At 37.7% G+C, this 22,877-nt stretch overlaps 1 protein-coding gene across 1 annotated transcript in view; it reads left to right on the top strand.

Moving 5' to 3' along the window:
* Window positions 1-21,990, top strand: part of FRY (FRY microtubule binding protein) — a 322,040-nt gene extending 300,050 nt beyond the window's left edge. The window contains exons 59-61 of the mRNA XM_044668276.1: window positions 17,219-17,329; window positions 19,416-19,618; window positions 20,561-21,990. Of these exons, the coding sequence (XP_044524211.1) occupies window positions 17,219-17,329; window positions 19,416-19,618; window positions 20,561-20,819 (573 nt within the window). The 3' untranslated portion in view covers window positions 20,820-21,990. The remainder of the gene's footprint in view (window positions 1-17,218; window positions 17,330-19,415; window positions 19,619-20,560) is intronic.
* The last annotated feature ends 887 nt before the right edge of the window (window positions 21,991-22,877 follow it).

Raw genomic sequence — 22,877 nt, 5'->3', positions numbered from 1 at the left:
AATCTTAGGGATCATCTAACCTGACTTCACCCTCACCTTTTACAGATGAGGAAACTGAGGTCCAGAGAGATCAAGGGACCTGCTCATGGTCACACAGCTAGTGAGTAGCAAAGCCAGGAATAGAAGCCAGGTCTCCTGACTCCCACTCCAGTGCTCTTTCTACTATCCAATAGAGTAATTAGTTTTTCAAAACATTCAAGGTCGCTATACATCTTTCAGCAGAGATTGCCAATCATAATGCAAGTTACCTCATTCATTTTAATACAATTTAGAATTATTTCACAGCCTCGCAAGACATCTTATAAATGCATGGCATTGTTATAAATGAGAATATGGATAATACTGTTCCCAATTCATCACCACCACCAAAAGAGGCAACTAAAGCTTGTGCCCTCCTTAGAGTAGACCAGTAGCGCCATATGCTTTTGTAGCTGATGATGAATATAAAAAGAACCCAGTCGTGAATTACTGAATATTTCATGCCTACTTTGGTAATAATGGCTGAAAATAACTCCTGCTGGAAGGACCATTGCCATGCACATATTTATTTTTAAGATTTTAGGATATAGAAATGAAAGAGACTTTAGAGATCCTCTAGTCTGACCCCTTCATTTTACAATTAAGTAAAGGTCCAGAGAAGTTGTCACTTGTCACGCCCAAGGCAACAAATCCAGTGTACTTTCCCCAGTATTACTCTCCCTTCTCTTTCTTTTCAGTTGGTAGCGACCAACACCTCAGCTGAGAGAGATACCATCTTTTATAGCCTTAGGCTTGCACCCTTTTATTATTACACTCTTATTAGAATAGTCAAAAGATGTGCAGGCAGAGTAGGAAACCAAATATATAAAAAGTTTCCTCCTTTAACTTGAGATACTTGGAAAGGGTAACATCGAGAAGTCTTTACTTTCCATATGACTACCTGAATACAGAGTAAGTTTTTGGTTGTGGAACAGCCATAAAGGGACCTTCTTAAATATTGCAATTGATTTTTTTTAATAATTATAAATTTGGCAAACTATTTTCCTTGGCTAGTGAAAAGAACACTAGATTTGGAGGCAGAGTCCTCGGATTCTAATCCCGACTTTGCTGCTTACTACCTGTGTGACCTTAAGCAAGTTACTTAAATTCTCTTGGCCTCAGTTTCCTCATCTATAAAATAGAGGTCAGCTCTAAATCTGTGATTCTATGAGCCTGTGACTTGATATAAACAATTTTGCGTACCCATGAGCCCAGAACCAAAATTTTAGACTTGTATTGGGGAGAGGGGTTCTCATATAAATCTCTCCCTTTTTGCCTTTTCTGACCCCCCTCCCCAGGCTTTCCACTTAAAGAATCTGGTTCAAAGCTAGTTCACTGTTGTAAGAGCAAAAGCTCCCATACAATAATTCAGGTTAACAAAACAACAAATACTGGGTGTCCCAAAAGTCTTAGCACCATTTTAAGTAGTTAAAGGCATTCACACAATGTATCTTAGATTAGGGCATAAGTTTCCTTCATAAATATAATTTCCTTTGCTGTATTTGTATCCCTAATAACTAGCATAATGCCTAGCACATAGAAGGCACTTTATAAATATTTGTGCCCATAAATCAGAAATAATGTTCCTTTGGTTACTAGTTAGCCCTAATTCTGAGGCAGGGACTTGTCTGGTCCTCCGAGTTTATGGCACTACTCTAGGTTACCCCATCTCACCCCAAGGGATAAGGAGCTTGCTCAGAGTCATAAAAACTCTGGCTTCCCCAATTTGTACAGTCCACATAATTCATAATATTATTAAAGGGCAAGTTCCAGGATGGTTCTTTCACTCTGTCCCTTAATGTTCTTTGACTTTAGCTCCTTCTTGCTCCAGGAACTCCTCTCCTAAGTCAAGAAGGCTTGATTCTTCAGTGGGTCCAGGAACTCATCCCTAGAGGACAAGGATCCTCCCCTCCATGACTATATAGGCTTTCTCATTAGGGGACCAAGTCCCCAAGGGCCCAAGAACCTTCTTTCAGTCCAGCTTCAGCTTGTCAGCTCTCACTCTCTCTCCATCACTTCCTTTTTAGAAAGCTGTGCCCAGACCCAGGAGCCTAGCTCAGTCTACAAACAAGTGATCCATCAGTTATTTATCCCTAATGTTCATGAGGCAACATGTACCCAAGCCAAGTTTACACCTTATCACAGTTCACCTTGTCGAGTGAATTTCAGGCCTTATTAAGGATCCTTGTCGGTGCTGAATGATGTCTTCAGCAGCACAGGCTGAGGACTCAGGATTATATCTGAGTGTACTCACTATATACAAATTAGCTTTTTGGATGACTGAGAATAAATGTTCTGAATGTCTGTCTACATGACAGAGAAAAGGAAGAAAATAGAAAGAAGACATGAAAGGTTTGAGGTGTTTTTTTTTTTAAGGAAATAGCACATTGGAGCAGTAAAAAGTTAGTTTTCAGTAATGAATCCCATCATTAAGGTCACACAGGTAGTAAACAGCAAAGTTACCTTCATGTAACCATAGAATTAAGTAATTATTTCATTTTGGGTAGCTGGGTGGCACTGTGGATAGAGTGCCTGCCCTGGAGCCTGAAGGAACTGAATTCAAATCTAACCTCAGACGTTTACTTATTCTTCATGAGATTCTGGGCAAGTCACTAAATCCTGTTTGCCTCAGTTTCCTCTTCTGTAAAATGAGCTGGAGAATGGAAGTGGCAAACCACTCTAGTATCTTTGCCAAGAAAACCCCCAATGGGGTCATGAACAGATACAACTAATCAGTTAAACAAAAACAACAAAAATTATTTCATTTAGTGAAATTAAGGGGAAGTAAAATAACTACCATTTTTAGGGCAAATGTCCTTGTACTTGGATTCTCTCTTTAAAACAACTCCCTCCCATGCCCTAAAATGCACTCTAGTACTGCTACGAATCCCTATTATCACTTCTGGTTACAGCCATGGCTAATCACAATAACAATACCTAGCATTTATGTGGTACTTTATGATTTACAAATAACAAATATATATTATCTCATTTGTTCCTTAAAACAACCCTGGGAGGTAGGTGCTACTATCCCCATTTTACAGAGAAGGAGACTGAGGTTGAAAGAGAATAAATGACTTGCCTAAGGTCACACATCTAGTCAGGTCTAACCTATGCAAGACCCGTATTCTCTCCACTATACCACCTAGCCACCTAAAGGCAGATACAATAAAGTGCAACATTCAGGGTGGGATGCAACAAGAGACTTTACAAATGCATGTTTTTGTGTCCGAACATTCCATCCTCCCTAATAGGTTGGTATTTATTTTTTGGTGTACTTGATATATTAGTGTATTTGTGGTGTATTGGGTGTATTAGATGACTGCATCACAATGAAAGTTCACTGCCTGTGTGAGACAGTAGGTAGGACACAAGGCAGGTCTGATTCTTTTAATGCAGAGGATGCAGTTTCCAAACCTGGCTTCAGGGGACTCAGAAGCTTTGTTCTAGCTGTTTCCTAATACCACTCTGGCCTCATACCACAGATGAAATGGAAGGAAGAAGAAAGGTTGTGAGCAAAAAGGATAAATAGAAAGTCCCATTGCTGTATCCTCTTTATCTGCTAAAAAATGGTGGGAATTTAGACACTAAAAAAAAATGGCAGGAGAGCTTCTATCTAGATTTGTTTTTTCTATATCGACAGTAAGAAAAAGCACATTAACTCATAGGAAAATGTGTTCATGTATCAGAGAGCTGGTCAAGAGAGCAGTTCTTCAATTGATCCTTGGGACCAGTGCAGATCTCATTCAGTGTTTTTATCTTTTCCACTTACTTCCAAGTTTAGGTGCAATAGTCATAGATTATCTAAATGATTATCCCAAGGTACTTCAGGGTCTTCATTCATCAAAAAAGATTCATTAGACCTTACTTAATAAGTCAGGAAAATGAGTTGCTACATTTTAGAAATTCTTTTTGACAAGGACCAAGTCAGAGTTTTTTAGTTAACACCAAATGAAACAGAAAATTCACTGAGCCAGATCACCTTATTCCACAAGGTGATGGTTCTACTCTACATATCTCAGACATTTTTATAAGAAACATAGGGGACAGCTGGGTGGTTCAGTGGATTGAGAGCCAGGTCTAGAGATGGGAGATCATGGGTTCAAATGTGGCCTCAGACACTTCCTAGCTGTGTGATCCTGGGCAAGTCACTTAACCTCCATTGCCTAGTCCTTACTGCTCTTCTGTCTTGGAACCAATACACAGTATTGATTCTAAGATGGAAGGTTAAGGTTATTAAAAAAAAGAAGAAGAAACATAAAACATATTTGTAATTTTTTGTCCAATTATTTATATTTGTTCAGTTGCTTCTTTCACATTCTTTCTCCTAGAACTTATGCCTTTTCTCTTGTTCTTATTCATGTTTCTTTTTTTGCTTCTCTAAACTTCTCTTTTCCTCCCCTCAGTCCTGCCTCTTTTCTCCCTGTTCCATATTCTTGCTCTTTCCCTTCTTTGACAAAATTTGAATATTGAGAGAAGACCAGGAAATCCATTCATATATTCAGCACTGTGCTATCAGGGCAGTGGTTTCCACATACGGAAAAAAATAGAAAATCTAGTGGCTACCCTTAAGGAACTTAAAACCCAGATTGTTGACCAAACATCCATAAAAGATTAGTGCACAGTTGAACATGAGATGTGTAAACAGGCAGTTGGGAAAAATATCTCCTCTCTGAGTTCATTTAGTGGGTAATTGCTGTCAAATCGATATTTACCATAGCCCAGAAATCATGGAGGTAAAAACCCAAGTATTATTATTACGTTTAAGCATAGTTTCAGAGAAACCAAGAATGATTACAAGGATTCTGACAAGACTTCTTAGAGGAAAAATTATGGCAGAATGACAGAGAAAGAATTCCTTTATATATTGCAATTTTGTACGTTCCTCTTAGGCCATAAAAGTTAAAGAAACAATAGATGCATAATCCCATACTTTCTTCAGTGTCATTAATGTTGTACAAATTTAGTTACTCTTCATCTCATATGCATCCTAAGAAAATAAACCTCTTTTTAAAAAACTCTACAGGTAAATTTAGTCACATTACAGATTAAACTATTTTTAGAAGATTCACAATTAAGCTGATTGAGGAGAATTTATATGTCCCCAAGGAGGGATAAGGCAGCTAGATGGCGCAGTGGATAGAACACTGGACTTGGAATCAGGAAGATTCATATTCCAGGGTCCAAATCTGGCCTCAGACACTTTCTAGCTATGTGACTATAGGCAAGACATTGGACCTTGTTTGCCTCAGTTTCCTCATCTGTAAAAGGAGCTGGAGAAGGAAATGGCAAACCACCCTAGTATCTTTGCCAAGAAAACTCTAAATAGGGTCAGGAACAGCTGATATTCTTCTTCTGAGGAATGCAAATATAATTAGAGGGGAGGATGGGATTGAACAGGGAAAGCTTTTTAGAGAAGCTGTGTTGGGGGAAGTGGGGCTAACTATTGACATTCACCTCTTTAACACCAACTGGACTTTGACCAGGTGGTGAATCTCAACCCAGCTTCAACTCATAGCAAAGTTAGTATCAGCAACTGGAAGGTGGCCCACACATTTCCTGAGGTGCCCTTGCCAAGAATAGGTTGCCCACACCATGAAGAAAAATAATAGAAGTAGCTGTTTAGAATTCTTTAGGAGGCCTGGACTATATTTAACAGACTGAGGCTAGTCCAGAGACCTAAGTTTGGTCAGCCTAAAATTGCTTTAACTCTTGATAATTTAGGCAAAGACAAGTAGTTTGTCTAAATTGCTCAAATAACAGCTTCACTTTGGCTCTTTATTTTGCCAGTAGAAATCTGGAAATAGAGTAGTATCTGGCACAAAATCCATATAATGTACAAGTCTTGGGAAAGTAACCATTAACTGATTTGCTATTATGAGTACAAAAAAAAAAGCTTGAGTTGGGTCAGTTGAGGAAGGAGGCCATTTTTCCCCCTAATTTGAACTATATGTACTCTCTGGCCTCAAACTCCAAAGCAGTTCACCAGAAAAGTTAAGACCCAAAACATTTTGCTTTTTCATGGCTTTCTTCAGTTCACATTCTTTTTCAGAAGCATAACTCTATTTTTTTTAAATCCTTGTCTTTGTATGTCTTCATATTTTAAATCCTATGTCTTCATGTCACTTCTAAGGCAGAAATAGAGAAGGGTTAAGTGACTTGCTCAAAGTCACACAGCTAGGAAATGTCTGAGGCCAGAGTTGAATCCAGGAAGATGAGTTTTCCTGACTCCAGGCCTGGCACTCTATCCCTCTAGCCACTGTGCCACCTCACTGCCCCTTTCTATTTCTTTTTGAATAACTTTTTCCTCCCCACATATTTCCAAGAAACTAGAACCTTAAGGAATATTAAAGGCCTTATATATCCTAGAGATAGATAAAATAGGAGCAAAAGTTAAATCTATGCTTGGGGCATTAATTTCCATTTAAAAAGATCAAAATATGCCAATAACAAATATTAAGGTGTTTTCTGTTTCAGAGATGTGTGTGTATGTGTGTTTTGTGATGGAAGGGCTAGTACAAACCTTACTAATCCAATAACCAAGTCAAGAGTCACTTTTCTCCTTCCTAGCTTTATTCATTCAACACAGTAGGGTACATCATGGAAATAGAAATGATGAGCAACATTTAAAAGGACAAATAGGTAGTAGAGAAAGCATTTATTAAGCAATTAGCATTTGCCAGGGATTGTACTAAGTTCTAGTAATGCAATACAAACAGAAAGTAAGTCAGCCCCTGCCTCAAGGAACTTCCATTCTTTCGCCCCCTCCCCATAGTTACATGATTCATGTTTTCTCCCTCCCCCCTTCTGGAGTTGACAAGCAATTCCATTGGGTTATACATATATGCATACATATAATCACTTGAGCCCATTTCCATATTATTCATTTTTGTGAAAGAGCAATCCTTTAAAACCAAAACCCTAAATCACATACCCATATAAACAAGTGATAAGTCATGTTTTATTCTGGATTTCTCCTCCCACAGTTCCTTTTCTTGAGGTGGACAACGTTCTTTCTCCTAAGTCCCTCAGAATTATCCTGGATCATTGCATTGCTACTAGTAGCAAAGTCAGTCACATTTGATCATCCCACAATGTTAGTCTCTATGTATAACATTCTCCTGGTTCTGCTTATTTCACTGTGCATCAGTACATGGAGGTCTTTCCAGTTCTTATAGAAGTCCATCAATTCATCCTAAGGAGGTTCCATTCTAAGGGAGGAAAGGAATATATAAAAAAGAGCTGAACAGCCTAAAGAAATAAGAGAAGTATCTGATGAGGGCAAAGTCTAGAATGATTCTGAAAAGTCATGGAGTAAATATAGCTGGCATGGGGATTAGAGAAAAGCTTACCACCACTACAGGAGGAGATTCGTAGAGGGGAAGGCATTGCCAGCAGGAAGATGACCACTGGAATAGAGCTTCAGAAGAAAAACAAATTAATTTCTCCTCATTATACCAAGCCCTACACCAACCTAAAGCTACCTTTACCAATAGCCTTTATCTATTTCCCTTCATTTAAAAGAGATATAAGTGAAAGAGCTAAGGAAAAGTATCTGGAAAAGAGAAATCAAATGTTTTTTTGTCAGGTATCAAATGCTTCTTTTCTACATTCTCCTCTGCTCTCTAGAATCAGAAATATCAGAGGAATATATCAAAACAGTAAAGAGTCAAAGGCAACAAAAAACTTAATAGCTGAAAAGCAATTACCTGCTGGTTGCCTGCTTCAGTTGGCTATCAGCAGTAGCTTTTTTCCAGAGTTTGATTCAGTATCCCAAAGATTCTTGAATCCTGGTTCTAGAGATCTGGTCCTAAAAAAGAGGGAGGCCATTATTGGAAGGAGATGAATTATCCTTCAAGAGAAAAGGGTGGTGGGGGGGGCAGCTGGGTAACTCAGTGGATTGAGAGCCAGACCTAGAGACGGGAGGTCCTAGGTTCAAATCTGGCCTCAGACACTTCCCAGCTGTGTGACCCTGGGCAAGTCACTTGACCTCCATTGCCTACCCTTACCACTCTTCTGCCTTGGAGCCAATACACAGTATTGACTCCAAGATGGAAGGTAAGGGTTTTAAAAAAAGAGAGAGGGAAAAGGGTGCTAAAAGAATGATTTCTATTCCCTGATAATTGTGTCTTTGATCTTCTTGGGCAATATGTAAAGGCTCCTGTTCTTAATTTCACTTGCTTGTAGTCATATCTCCTATAGATGCCCTCTCAGCTTGACCACTTCAAAAGAGGAAAGGAAAATGCCTTTATCTGACCTGAATTCCATACTTATGGGTAGGAATTCTATTGAGGGGTTGTGGTGAATTAATTTATACAAAAGGCCTCGGCTACTATTTAGAGAAAGATGAACATTTATAATTATCTCTGCTGACGCTGAGGAAAGAGAGATAAAAGAATTGGTTTAAAGGGCAGCTGGGTGGCTCAATGGATAGAGAGCCGAGGCCAGGAGATGGGAGAGCCCAGGGTACAAATTTGGCCTCAGATACTTCCTAGCTGTGCCAGTATGAACAAGTCATTTACCCCAGTCGCCTAGCCCTTACACTTTCCAATCTTTAACCAATAGTATCAATTGTAAGACAGAAAGTAAGGGTTTAAAAAAAATAAGAATTAGTTTAGAAATTTGCCCTTGCCTCGGTTTATACATGAGTAATCATTATAACCAGATCACTGGTTTCTTGGAAAAGGGAAAGGTATTCCAGCCTCATCTTTGGCTGCACTGACAGTGAGATGCTCAGTTGGAAAGAGAGCCAAAGCACTATATTGTGAGTATCAAGTGTCTAGTACACATTCCTGAGCCCCAAAGGGTCTAAAGAAGCAAAATCCCTACTTGACTCTCTCCTAGGCTAACTCCCAGCCATACCCTCCCAGGAAATGACTGGGCCTGAAACTCCAGCAACTTGTCCTACTGTGCCTGAAGTCTTCCCGTGGTGGAAAGCTATCCATCATCACCCATTTGAGAATCATAAAACTGTCATAGACAACTTCATAGGACCATATATTCAGGCCTAAGTTAATGGATGAAAAGAAAAGTGGTATTCTATCTAGTCCTGAGTTTTTCCTGACTGTGCCCTTATCTAATCTAATCAAAGCAGCAAATAATGAGGGTGACCCTCTAACACATACACACACACAGTCCACCACCAGTACAGCTTTGGGAGCAAATATTGCACTGAGAGTGCATACAGATGCCTTCCTATCTTTAATAGAAAAAAGAAAATGTAATTTGTTAGTGAATAAGCCAAATTTAAAGGCAACAATCTATGCTTAATTGATAGTCCAGAGATCATTACCACTTAGAGCAATGGAAAGAGAATCATCATGATAAATATAGTAAATGGCTTGCTTTGAAGAGAGATAGAAAAATAGTAGTTAAATGTTATGTGACATCAGTATCATCTCATAAAATTCTGAACGTGGCATCTACTTAGGTGAGGAATTGGGCTGAGGAGTGCTCTGATCAGATTGCTAAATTTGTTAACTTTGGGAATTAATGTGGAGAACTAAGTTCCAAGATGGAAATATAAGAAAGGAAGCTTGCCAGTGGTGTTGGACAGCAAAAATGTTAAAGCTTCACTTTTTATTCTCTAAGCTGATGATTAATTATGCTTGCTTGATCCTTAAATGAGCCATTTGGGGGGGAAGGGGGCAAGTGAGGTGGCTCAGTGGATAAGAGCCAGACCCAGAGACAGGAGGTCCTGGGTTCAAATGTGGCCTCAGACACTTACTAGCTCTGTGACCCTGGGCAAGTTGCTTAACCCCCATTGCCTAGCCCTTACTGGTATTTTGCCTTAGAACCAATATTTAGTGTTGATCCCAAGTCAGAAGATAAGAGGGGGGGGGAGAAGGGAGGAAGAGAGAAGAGAGGGAGGAAAGGAGAGAAAGGTAAGGAGAGAAGAAGGGAGAGAGAGAAAGAGGAAGGGGAAGAGAGAAAGGGAAGAAAGAGAGGGGGAGGGAGAGAGGGAGAAAGAGGTGAAGAAGGGAGAGAAGGGGGAGAAAGAGAGAGGAGGATGGAGAGGGAGAGGGAGAGGGGGAGAGAGAGACAGAGACATAGAGGGGCGGAGGGAGAAAGGAAAGAGGGGAGAATCTTTGATGTTATTTTTTTAAACCCTTACCTTCTATAGAAGGTAATAGAAATAATATTGTACATTAGTTCCAAGGCAGAAGAGCAGTAAGAGCTAGGCAATGGGAGGATAAGTAGCTTGCTCAGAGTCACACATCTAGGAGGTGTCATTGGTCATATTTGAACCCAGGACCTCCCATCTCTAGGCCTGGCTCAATCCACTGAACCACCTAGCTGCCCCCAGGTGTTATTGTTCATCAGCACTGAAACAGTGTGGTTCTGGGCTTCCTTTGCTCCCTGCAGAATCACATTCTGTTTATTCAGTTGTCTTTGTATCTCATCATCAGTATTTAATACTTCAGCGATTTGGGGTGGGTTTTTTCTTGTAATCATTTTTCCTGTTGGGAAAATGTGTCTTTTAGTCAGATGTCCTTGTGGTTGTTCCAGGAATCAGGGTGTCCCAAGAACCCAGAACCAAGACTTAAGGAAGTATTTGTGAGCAGAGGATACAATGGAATTTCCTCAGTATTTTTAAGGGGAAATTTTAAGACTTTGGGACATTGAAAATATTTTATGGCCTGGGTGTCCCAATGCAATATCCCCACAAAAGGCCCAAATGCATAAAAATAGCTTAGGAAATAATAAAGAATCAAGAGGCATCATGCTGTGCTGTGGTACACTGAAATGGATACCTCTGAAGTGCATGCAGATTGTCCTAGAAAACTATGAACCTGACACTTCTGGTGGGGTGGATAGAGAGCTTGCATGGAGTGAGGACAAGTTGGTTATCAAGCATACTAGTTATTAGTCTGGTGAAATCATCTTCTCAGTGCCCTAAGCAACTGTCTAAAACTCTAGATTGCTAATCAGATAAGCCTGGGATGAAATGAAATCACAGAAAAGGGAGAATGAGAAAGATGAGGGGAGATGGAGGCAAATGGGTACAGAAGGAGGGAAAGGGAGAGAAACAGACAGAGAAAGATCATTGATGTCAAGCTGGAAAGACCCTCAAGATCATCAGTCCAACAGAACCTACTTTTATATATAAGAAAACAGGTCCAAAAAGATTAGCTGGATTTTCTAAAGTCACACAAGTTGATGAGTAGGAGCTAAAATTTGAATCAAGGTTCTCTGCTAAGGCCAGTCTCCTGGCTGCATGATGCAGCTTCATTCACTTGTTCCTGAGAAAGGTGCTTTTCACTGTGAATTTTGGTCATTAGATCCTGAAAGTAGACTTTAGCTTAAGACAAGTGAATTGGGTAATAATAGCAGCTCATACACACTCATGCAGGTGATTGTTCAGTCATTTCAGTCACGTCTGACTCTTCATTAACTATTTGGGGTTTTCTTGGCAAAGATATTGAAATGGTTTGCCATTCCCTTCTCCAGCTCCTTTTACAGATGAGGAAGCTGAGGAAAACAGGGTTTAAGTGACTTGCCTAGGATCACACAAAACTAGGAAATGCCTGAGACCAAATTTGAACCCAGGACCTCCTATCTCTAGGCCCGGCTCTCAATCCACTGAGCCACCTAGCTACCTCCTTGGATTCTTTTTTATCTCCTCAACTAGTAGAGGAAATCTTCTCATGAAATAAATTCAGTGCCCTATCCCTTTTAAGTTCACAAAAGTACTTTGAATACATTACTTCGTGTGAGCTTTCAGCATCTCTATGAGGTAGGCACCATAGCAATTATTATCTTCCCCATTTTCTAGATAAGGAAACCAAAGGTCAGAATGGCAAAACTTGCCCATACCTATGTGCCAGGGTGTGCCAGTCAGAGGTGGAATTTTAACCCTTCATTTTCCTTATTCCAGGTTTCACTCTACCACACTGCCTCAAGGATGTTTGAGCTCTCTTGCCTGAGAAGGTCAAGGACACTCTGGGCTCTTATTAGTCAGAGGTTGGCCAGCCCCCAGGAAACACACTATTTTGGACTAAAGAGAGCTCAAGAAAGAAATTAGCCAGCATTGCAGTTCCTTAGCAGCATTTTATTTGCCTTTATTGACAAGAAAAGATTTTATTTCAGCCAACTTAATATTCTCTTTGGCTTGCATTGATTCTTTCCTTTGGAAGACACTTTCCTGACCTGAGATCATGTCATTTATTCAATTTTGCTTCCTTTTGTGCTTCCAGAAAATAAATTCCATAGTGGCAAACCATTAGTGATGGTAATTTGCTAACCTGTATATTAAATGTTTCAATCCTATTTGAAGTTATCCTCCAGTTTTTCAAGGTAGAAAAGAAATTGAAGTGAACTTTAATGATCCTTGGCTTCTGAAACCGCCCCATCTTTTGTGCAGATTTCATTGGCGAGAGCTTGGTTATGAAAACTGCATGACCCTGCTAGTTTTAAAGCTTTATTTAAAGCAATAAAGCTATTAAATATTATCAGCTGTTTCATTTCTATCATGGGATTGAGGTCTAAAATCTCAACCACTGGTAGAATTGTGGAATCTATTCATTTTCAACTGAGCTGAAAATTTCCATGTACTGATCCCTACTGAGATGATTGATAGAATAAATGCCATTGTTCTGTAGGACTTTTTAGTTAATGTTTAGCATGTCATTGTCTATGCACTTTTTTTATAAGAGTTTCAAATTATTATTTACATAATCAAAAATTCATGAGGCAGCTTGACTGGGTACTTTAGATCTGTCCTTGGAGCTAAGAGCTGAGTTCTAGTCCAGCCTCTGACTCATCTTGGCTATTCGACTTGCAACCCAAAACAGATTAAAATGTAATTGGGAAATGTTTAATATAATCAATTAAAATGTAGTACAGCATAGATAATGATAATCTATGGTGTTCTAAGTTAGTATAGGGCCAGCAGAGATCCATTTCTCTTTGAGTTTGACACTACTGACCTACCACTCTCTCAGATACAAATAATAGACTGATTGCTTATTTGCATCAATGAAGGGAGGTTCCACTCTGGAAGCTCCCCACACTGATGAAATCACAGGTCTAGCCATATCTGGAAAATAATAATAATAATAATAATAATAATAATAATAATAAGTTCAAGGACACTAAACTCTACACTGAAGCACAGCCCGATGTAGATGTAATTTTTATAAATTTTAAACTGATAATATTGTGAGCATGAAGATATGACTTCTTGTAATTGTGGGTCAGCGAACCTTCAGCTAGACTGACCTGTAAATGTTTTGGTCATTCAGAACAAGGTATATATTGGTTTAGGAGTAGGAATGGGCAAATGAATTCAGAAAATAATTCCAAGTCAGTTTATGGTCTCAGATTCTCATGGACCGGATCTTCCTTAAGCCAGTTCTGATTATGTCTTAAGGAAACCAAAAATTATTGTCCTTGGATCTATTTTTATTTTCTTACCCTTCTCAAGTTTTCATCTTCCTATAGTTAAAAGTGACCAGGTTAAAAAATCAGTTATTAATTCCTTTTGATGTAAGATAGCCATTATGGGTTTTTTTGGTAAATTATCCACTTTATTAAGCTTAATTGTAAAAATAAAGTGTGTGAATGCTTATTAGGTTCATAATAATAAGACAATTTTTTTTAAAAATAAAGTATGAAAAAATTGCTCAAATGTACTTCACTCTTTTTGAGGAAGCAAATACCACCACAATCTCTTTGAATGATACTGCTACTATACATTTTCCAAGTACAAAGGAATCTGATTTTGTAATGAAAATGATAATTGGATATTGATGGCATTTGTATTTATATTATCAATAAATATTTGTCAAATTTCCAGAGTGTGTAAGATTTCAAAGAGCATATTAAAGACGCAGACTTGAGCCCCCTGCAATTTTTGTTTTATGCTCCAGTTCCGTAAATGTCTTTAAAAATTACTCAGTTGATATTCTGAGAACTGTATTATATTGGGGCAGTTAGGTGGATCAGCAGATAGAGTGCTAGACCTGGAGTAGGAAAGACCATGGTTCAAATCTGACCTCAGACACTTCCTAGCTGTGTGACCCTGGGCAAGTCACTTAACCTCCATTGCCTAGCCTTTGCCCTGCTGTCTTAAAGTCATTATTAAGAAAGAAGGTAAGGGTCAAAAAAAAAAAAAAACCACTATTATATCACCAGATCATCTCATAGTCAAGAAGCAGTCATTCTGGCTTAAATACCTAGGTCCTTCAGGCATTAGAAGCTTGACTTTTTATCACCTGGCTGCCAAAATCTTAGCAAACTAAACTTCAAACCTACTAAACGCAGGTTCTGTTATTTTGGCCAATGGCGCTCACCACTGTGTGTAGAGCTTGTGTTTAACTGGAATGCATTGCATGTTGTGGGAGTGGAACACTAGCTGCCATTGACAAAATCGAGGCAAGCCGTGCTAATACTGCTGACAGTGATGTTCTTAAAGAGGGCTGAGCTTTCTGTTGCATGCATTACACTGACCCTCTACTTTCTTTCCTTTCCTTTTTTTCCTGTGCCATGCTTGCTGGGTAGCAAATGGAATCTCTTGCAGTAAGTCAAAAGTTCTTTCATACTCTTTGTCCATTAAACTATGGACCCTGAACGAACCCTGATTTTACTGTTACTGTTATATCTCTTAGCATGTTGTCCCTTTTCAATTTCTGTTTATTTGATTTCATCAATTATTAGAAACTTTCCATTTATGAGTAGCATTCTGAGTTGTTTTCCATGCAAAGATGACACCCTAAGTTGCTATGAATTTTGATATTGTCCGGGAGTCATTTAGAATAAATACATATTACATGTAAATGTATAATATATGTATGTGTAATAACATTATTTGAAGCTTGTGCACCTCACAAGTCCTAATTAAGGTTTTACACTGAGTTAAATTGCAAAGCTGTCTCTGCTGAATTATAGAAGGCCATTAAGCTTTTTTTTCTATTTCACAGAATCATTTTAAAGATTCTGCTAAATAGGATTTTATTTTTTAATTAGTTTTTTGTTACCAATTACACATAATAACAAATTTTCACATAAGTTTTCCTAAGTTATATGATCCAAATTGTCTCCCTCCCCCATCCCAGAGCTAGCAAGCAATTCAATCTGAGTTACAAATGTATTATCATGCAAAACATATTTTCATATTATTCATTTTTGTAAGTGAATAATCATATAAAACCAAAACCCAGAATAAGGATTACAAATACGTTTTAAAATTCTACTAAATAGAATGAAATTTTAAAATTATACCAAATAAAATTCATTCCTTTATAAATCAGCTGTTAAAAGTTTTCTATAAAGAAAAGTTTGTTGAAGGATGCTAAAAGAATGTACTTTTTAAACCAGTGGTGTCAAACTCAAAAACAGGGACCACCAAACTATACATAAGGATCATTGCAGGCTGCATATTGACTTAGAAAACAACATATTAATATTATCTGTGTTTTATTATGCTTTCGGTTATTTTGTTAAATATTTCCCACATCTGGTTCAGCAGCACTGGGAGTGTTTTAAGCAGCCTATGGTTTGACACCTTTGCTTTAAACAATGACAACTCCAGTTTGGGCTAGTGACACTAGCCACTCCACAGAGGTCAATTGAATCATATTTTCTTTCCTAAATCAAAAAAGTAATCCAACTTCATTCAGCTCAGATATATATCTATAGCTTTATGACATATTACTCAGTTTTTAAATGAGCTAAGATTGTGTTATTTAATAATCACAATAGTGAGCACATTTTCTTCCCCAGTCTTTATTTTAAATCTTATCAGACTGATTTGGGGGGAAGAGGAAATGCAGTAGCTTATATGTAAACAAAGAGCTCAATTCTAGTAACTGGGTCCATAATTCTCCCTCCTTTGGGATATGTTAGCATCTGGAGCAAAAAAAAAAAAAAAAAATGAAATGTCCTACACTGTTTTTATTTAATCCTGATTAAGTAAAGGTAAACATTGGGTGGTTTTGATTACCACAGTTCGAATCCACTTGCCATATGTGTGTCAATTCAAATTCAATTCAAAAAACAATTATTAAGTGCTACTGCATACCAAATACCAATTTCTGGGAGGTAACTCCCATCACTTTGAGTAATCTTTCCAATCAAGTTTACTCAGCAGACCAATACTTGAAGTATCACTGCCAGGTTTTAAAGGAAATAACTATTTTTTTTTTAAAGAACAAATTCAAAGAGAGACTTAATGGCATAATTCTCTTAAGTGTAAAAGGTATTGACTCCTTTTCCCTAAAAGACATATGTTAGTTATTCTGATTTCAAAGAAAAAAATTTTTTTAATTCCAGTTATCCATTTCAGTGGAGCTCAGTGGCAAATTCCTGCAATTACTTCAAAATTTACTTTCCATATAAAAAACTTTGTCAGGGGACAGCTGCGGGAACCCAGCGGGTAGAGAGCCAAGCCTAGAGAGAGAAAGTCCTGGTTTCAAATCTGGCCTCAGACACTTCCTAGCTGTGTGACCCTGGGCAAGTCACTTCATCCCCATTGCCTAGCCCTTACCACTCTTCTGCCTTGGAACCAATACACAGTATTTGTCTTCTTCCTATAAAGCATTTTTAAAAAACACTCCCTTTGACTATTATTGTGTCTGTCTTCCCTCCATAAACCTACTTTTGCTCTTTTGAAAACATTTTTATTGACTATAAAATGTGTGTGATCTTTATAAAAATGTGTTTTTTATTGTCTTTGTGTGCTCTGTCCTTACTAGTAGTTTTAAATAATTTAGTGAGGCTAGCTAGCCTGGGATTCTGTTTATGTAATTTAATGCTAAAGTCACCTACCCAGAGCAGCTCAATGTTTTTTCCCTTTCAAAATACACTTCTATTAAAAGTATTTTTAAGTTTAAAAAACAGATTAGGATAATATAAAATTCTGATCATTGTGAAGCTATAAGTTTTAGGCATTTTTTTGGCAAACAGGATAGAACTCCATGTTCCTTTTTACTAGACGTTCCTCAGGGGACCATTGTTATCCCAAGAGTTACCTTATTCTTGTTCACAATGTTAAACTCTACATAGGTATTCCATTCATTGATTGAATCTTTGTTTTAATTTCATTTTGAATTGAAATGGCTAATTATAATTCATTTTTTAAAAAGCTAGAAATTTATGATCCCATAGATTTCACTTGTTATATAAAACTAATTCCAGAAAGGGAAAAAAAAACAACCTGTACTTAAATAATAACATCTTCCCCTGTAAATTCTCTCTTTAGCAATTGGAACTGTGTCAGAGATTATATAAACTACATTTCCAGCTGCTGTTGCTTTTTCAATCCTACTGTAAACTCATTGGCCAGGTGCATGAAGTTAGTTCCATGCCAGAGGTAAGTCCAACTCAATCTTTTCATTCAAGTGATCAACTCTTTTTTGTGTCCCTCCTTCCCATCATCACCCTGTCCCCGTGACACTATGAGATTTCATTCATTCACACGTAATTATTTCCCTCAAACTCAGTATGCTAAAATAAATCCTTCATTTGTTTCTGTCCTCATAAGAAAAGGTTCTTGTGTACCTTTTTCTTTGTAGGCATTTGGAGAGTCATTAACAGGTTTTAGAAGGACATATTATGAACAGAACATGATGGCATTGTTCATCTAAGGGGAGACAATACTATTGCTCTTCTTAATCCTAAGAAAGGGTTAATCACTCTCAAGCTTTGATAAATTTAATAGGAGAACAAAGAAAATATCATTCCCTTAATGAGACAAAAAGGCGACATATATGTTTGCTTAGTCAGCTTTTAAAGATCCCTGCCCCCTCACTTAGGAACAATTTACATTGAATTCCAGACTATGGAATTATGATTTTAAAGAGTAAAAATTTTAAACATTTTAAATAGTAAAAATTCAGATTATTATAAATTTGAAAATATTACCTTTAATGAGGCCAGCACTGTCAGAGAAATGAAGATTCCTTCTAACCTTTGTGGCCCTTCAGGACCGAAAAGAGAAAGAGAGGATACTCTTTCACCTGGTGGGTGAGCTCAGCCTATCACTGACTTGGGAAAATGATGGTGTTACTGCCTCCAAAGTGAACTTCTAGAAATCATCTAAAAGTTAGATCATTAGAGCAATGAACTATGGTTATATACCAATTATCCAAAAATTATTGAAAGGAATGAATAAAATTTAATGTTTTGTACAAAACTGAACAGTTTCATTCAATTAAAAAATGCACTCTATTCCCTTCCCTGTTTGGTCATTCTCTGCAAGATAGTTTATATAGAACATATTCAATCTTATAAACTTTGGCTTTTCTCAGTTGACTTTCCAATGATCCAATATAAAGGAAAGTGATATTACTTTTTTCTCTCCTAAATAGGACAAGCTAAGATTTGTTCTTCTCCCTAGCATTTGGTTTTTCTGATTATGGAACAGGATTGAGTCTTTACCCAGAAACTGAAGGAAATGCCCCAAATCAATGCTAAATTTTATATAGTAAAAAGAACAATTCAGTTTCTTTTAAATTTTATTTTACTGTAATAGGAAGGCAACTAGTATTTAGTAAGGGAAAATATTGCTTTTCCAATTTCAAAAAGGAAACTATAGAGAAGCAGAATACTTTTGAATCTTAATTTAAAAGAATCTGTTAAATGTATCAGTAAATAGATTTTTAAAGAACATGTAAAAGTCTCTTCTGACAATATTTTTTAACAGACAGGACCAAATTATCCAAGTGAATGAGGAAAATGTTATTAAGCTTGAAAGATAAAAGATAGTAAATTTTGCCAGAATGATGAACTTTCCTTTATAGAAATAGCCACAATCATCTTAAATTGTTATTTTTTTTTTAAAAAAAAAACACTTATTTTCACAAGTCTCTTTTTCTGGAATACTCTCAAATTCTAATTAAAAAGAGGTCTTCTTGTCCTATTACACTTTTTCATTACTAAAAAGAAGCAAAGGTTCTTTTGTCTTGGTTAGTATCTCCCCAAGAGCCAGAGAATTGAGTCTCTCCCATTTAGGAGAAAAAAACCCTGTGAGACATCTAAAACGCAATCCCAATTTGAGACTTTCCCTATTTGCTTCATCTCCTATAGAAATATTATAAATCTCTCTTTTGTGATGTAGAATAGTGATAAAGAAGAGAAGCATAAGTCTTCCAGATATGCTTCTACCTCTTGGGAAGTCAATATGAAAATGGAGAAAGTGACAATAAAGTTTTAAGGAGGTGATATATGATAAATGAGAAAGTACTTCTCTGCTGACACAGCACACAATAAAACATGGCCACCTCTATACATATACACACACTGTGTACTGTACAATGTCACTTGTCACTTTGGGGTCACTGAGATTCATTTTGCTCAACTATATATACAAGGAACACAAATGTAAAAGTAAATCTTTGTCCCAAGATGTAAATGTCCAGTCTGCACCTATTGTGGCCTCTATTCTTTTTCTTTCACAGCTATTGAATATGTCCAGAGAACTCAGTGACTTAAAGAAAAACCTGAAGGATGCAACAGCTGCCATTGCAATGGATCCCCTCTACATAGAGTCCTCCTGGCCTGAGCCTACTTTCAGTTCCACAGAAGCAGCCATTCAATCCATGCTAGAATGCCTGAAGAACAATGAACTTGGAAAAGCATTACGGCAAATCCGGGAATGCAGGTGAGTCTTCCCACCTGTGCAATCTCTTATGTGTAGGATGTACATGCAGTTGTTCTGTGTACCCGAGTCCTCACATTGGTGTTTCTAAGGAAACACTTGGGAATTAAATCCATTTGCTATAGGGAACTTTACCATTGCCCTGGCAAAAACAGAACCGTTTTGTGTAAAGGGAATCTGGGACCCAGGCAAGCAGCATGGAAAAGTACGAAGAGGGCTGGAATTGGATGGAGTAGAAAAGACCTGTAATTCAGATCCCACATTAGACACCGACTTATGTTAACCTGAGCAAAGAAACTACTTTACCTCTCTGGATCTCAAGTTTCTTCCTCTGTAAACTGAAGGGGTTACATTTGATGTCCTTGAAGGTCCCTTCTAGCTCTCAATATATGATTCTGTGAGGGGCAGTGGATTATTTAGGGTCACTCAGTTTAGAAGTGACCGAGTCTAGTCTAAATACAACCCCAGCTCTCTTACCGCTAGGTCTCACAGCCAGAAAAAGAGAGAGAGGAAAGAAAAGTAAACAGACCTTGATCTTTAGAAATCTATCTTGATGATTTTGTTGGTCACTGAATAAACTCATCTTTTTTATATGACACAACTAAAATAGTGAAATGATTGAAAACACATGCCTTGTAATTCAGTTACAGATTGGACTAAATGACTTCTGATATCCCTGCCAACTCTGAGATTTTATGATTCTTTGAAAATTAATGTTTAATTTTCTTTTTCCACCTCCCAATATTTTATAATATTATGTTCAATATGCAGTATGGACACAGTGATTAAACCTCTGTACCTAACTGGGTCCAAAGGAGAATTTTTACTGTCAGTCAGCAATAATCTTTTACCAAAAACATGAATGAATGCATACTATGATTCAATCCCTCCAAAATTTGCAAGCAATGTTGAGGAAACACATACTGTACTTCTCTCTCCCTGCAGGAGTTTGTGGCCCAATGACATCTTTGGGAGCAGCTCTGATGATGAGGTTCAGACACTACTGAACATTTACTTCCGACATCAAACACTGGGACAAACTGGTACTTATGCACTAGTGGGATCCAATCAGAGCCTTACAGAAATCTGCACCAAGCTGATGGAGCTCAACATCGAGATCCGGGACATGATTCGAAGGGCTCAGAGCTACCGAGTCCTCACAACTTTTCTCCCAGATTCCAGTGTTTCAGGCACAAGTCTCTGACAGGAGTCTTCCGTCCTCCATTGGTTCCAAGCTGGGAGTGCTGCCATGCTGGAGTGATGTCATCCAGTGTCTTTTCGGTCTTCAGAAGACTTGGTCAGGCTGTCCTCCCTCTTGTTACCTGTAGGACTTTTTCTACAAAGAGGTGGGCGGAACTTCCAATGTGTAGCAATACTGTCAGGACAAAGGTAGCCTAGAACACGCCGGACCATCTCAAGTCTCTGCGCTGTGTGGCACAAACACGTTAGCATTTCACTGAGCAACCACAATTCACTACTGAAGGAGGTGACTTCCATTGCATACCAAAGCCGACGACACTGAACAATACCTTCCTTTCTAGAAACTTGTTTTAGATTGGCAAAAGTGCAATGTTTCCTTACTAATTTTTTTTTGTATCCTTAAACTTGTACATTATTTCCCTATATTTTTCTTTTTTTTTTTTTTTTCCTTTTCTGAGGGGAGGAGAAGGAAAAAGGGGCAGGCAAGATGAAGCTGGCCACTGGAAACAGAGTCAGTTGGTCAAAAGCTGAGCGCCTGTGTATATGAAAACAAACTGTAAATGGACTACAATTTAACATACACTGTAATTTGAATACGATTACTGTATCTAAAATGAGCTGCTATGAAGTACATTTCTTAAATGTTGCTAGGCTACTGTCTCTGAAGGTACTGGATTGCTTTGCGGAGGTCTGTTATTAGGACCCAAATACCAGAAATGGTATAGGTAGATTTTTTTTTTAAGGATCTTGGCTGCTTTTTCCTAGAGGGTTGCTTTTATGAACATATTTATACTACAAATGAAAAAAAAAAAGATGGTTGTTAATTTGAATTAACTTTGACATTTTGTAGAACAAAGTTAAATTCATACACATTAACAGTCTATATCGCCTAACCTGTCACGCATGCATATTTTAATTTAATGTCCACTTGGATAACAGAATATAGAACTATCAAGTTGAAGTGCAAGTCCTCACTTAAAGTTTCTTAGATGATATTTTATTTGTAATATATATATATATAAACCCATTCTTATAAGTTCCCCCCTCACAATTAATGCTGTCCAGTGTTAAAATGTGGGCGTGTAAACCTGTTGCACATCAGAAACACTTTTATTCAGATGTGATCTATGTAACTTATTCACTCTGTAAATACACTTGCAGGTTTTGTGAAGTAACTCGGGTTGACATTTTGTTCTGTACGTCCGTTGAACTAAAAGATAAAAAGGCATGTGGTAGCAATGTATTTTAATGCTGATTAATGAAGACATTTATCTTTGGCCAAATTTATCCTTCTGCAAGAAGGAGCAGCAACCTAGCTTGTTTCAAGAGCAAAACCACAACTATAATACCTTCCTATATTCCTGAACTATATGTATCATATATAGGTTCCTTAAGTGGACCTTTGAATTTGAAAGATAAACTATCTAGCAAATTGACGACTTGGCATTCTGGCTTATAAATGAATCTACTGGAAGTTTGACTAACAGAAATCATGCTCCCCAGAGACTTGAGGTGGGAGGCGAGATGGGACAATAATACCAACTTCCCAAAACTTCAGAGGCACAAAAGTTTTTCACAAGTTGTAAGAGTGGTAAAGAAAAAAAAATATCCTTTTCCCCCTTGGGATGATACTTCTTTCACTTTCAGACTATTCCCCTGAGGCATCTTAATGAGTGAACCTTAGGTACCAAGTATGAAGACCAAGGGAAACAGGAGGATCAGATGCATCTTTCACTTTCCTTTAGCAAACTCACATAAACTTTAGGCTTTCCTCTAACAAAAAATACTCTTCTCTAGCTTAGGAGGACTCTGAGGTAGCACAGAAAACACTGAGAGAAGAAAAATCTTTGAACTTTTCAGTTCTAAATGACCTTTGCAGTAGCTTCCAAATCAGGATTCCAAGTCATCCCCACTCTACAATCCAGGAGGAGAGATAAGATGACAACAAAAAGTAGTATTAAAGTGCTAAATTATATACCATGCTGAAATTACTATAAAATTATATACCATGCTGAAATTACTATAGGAGTTCATCCACTGGAGAAGAAAAATCAGTTAGGGC

The sequence above is a fragment of the Gracilinanus agilis genome, chromosome 3, assembly GCF_016433145.1.
Source record: "Gracilinanus agilis isolate LMUSP501 chromosome 3, AgileGrace, whole genome shotgun sequence".
NCBI lineage: Eukaryota > Metazoa > Chordata > Mammalia > Didelphimorphia > Didelphidae > Gracilinanus > Gracilinanus agilis.
This window is presented reverse-complemented; position numbering and strand designations above follow the sequence as displayed.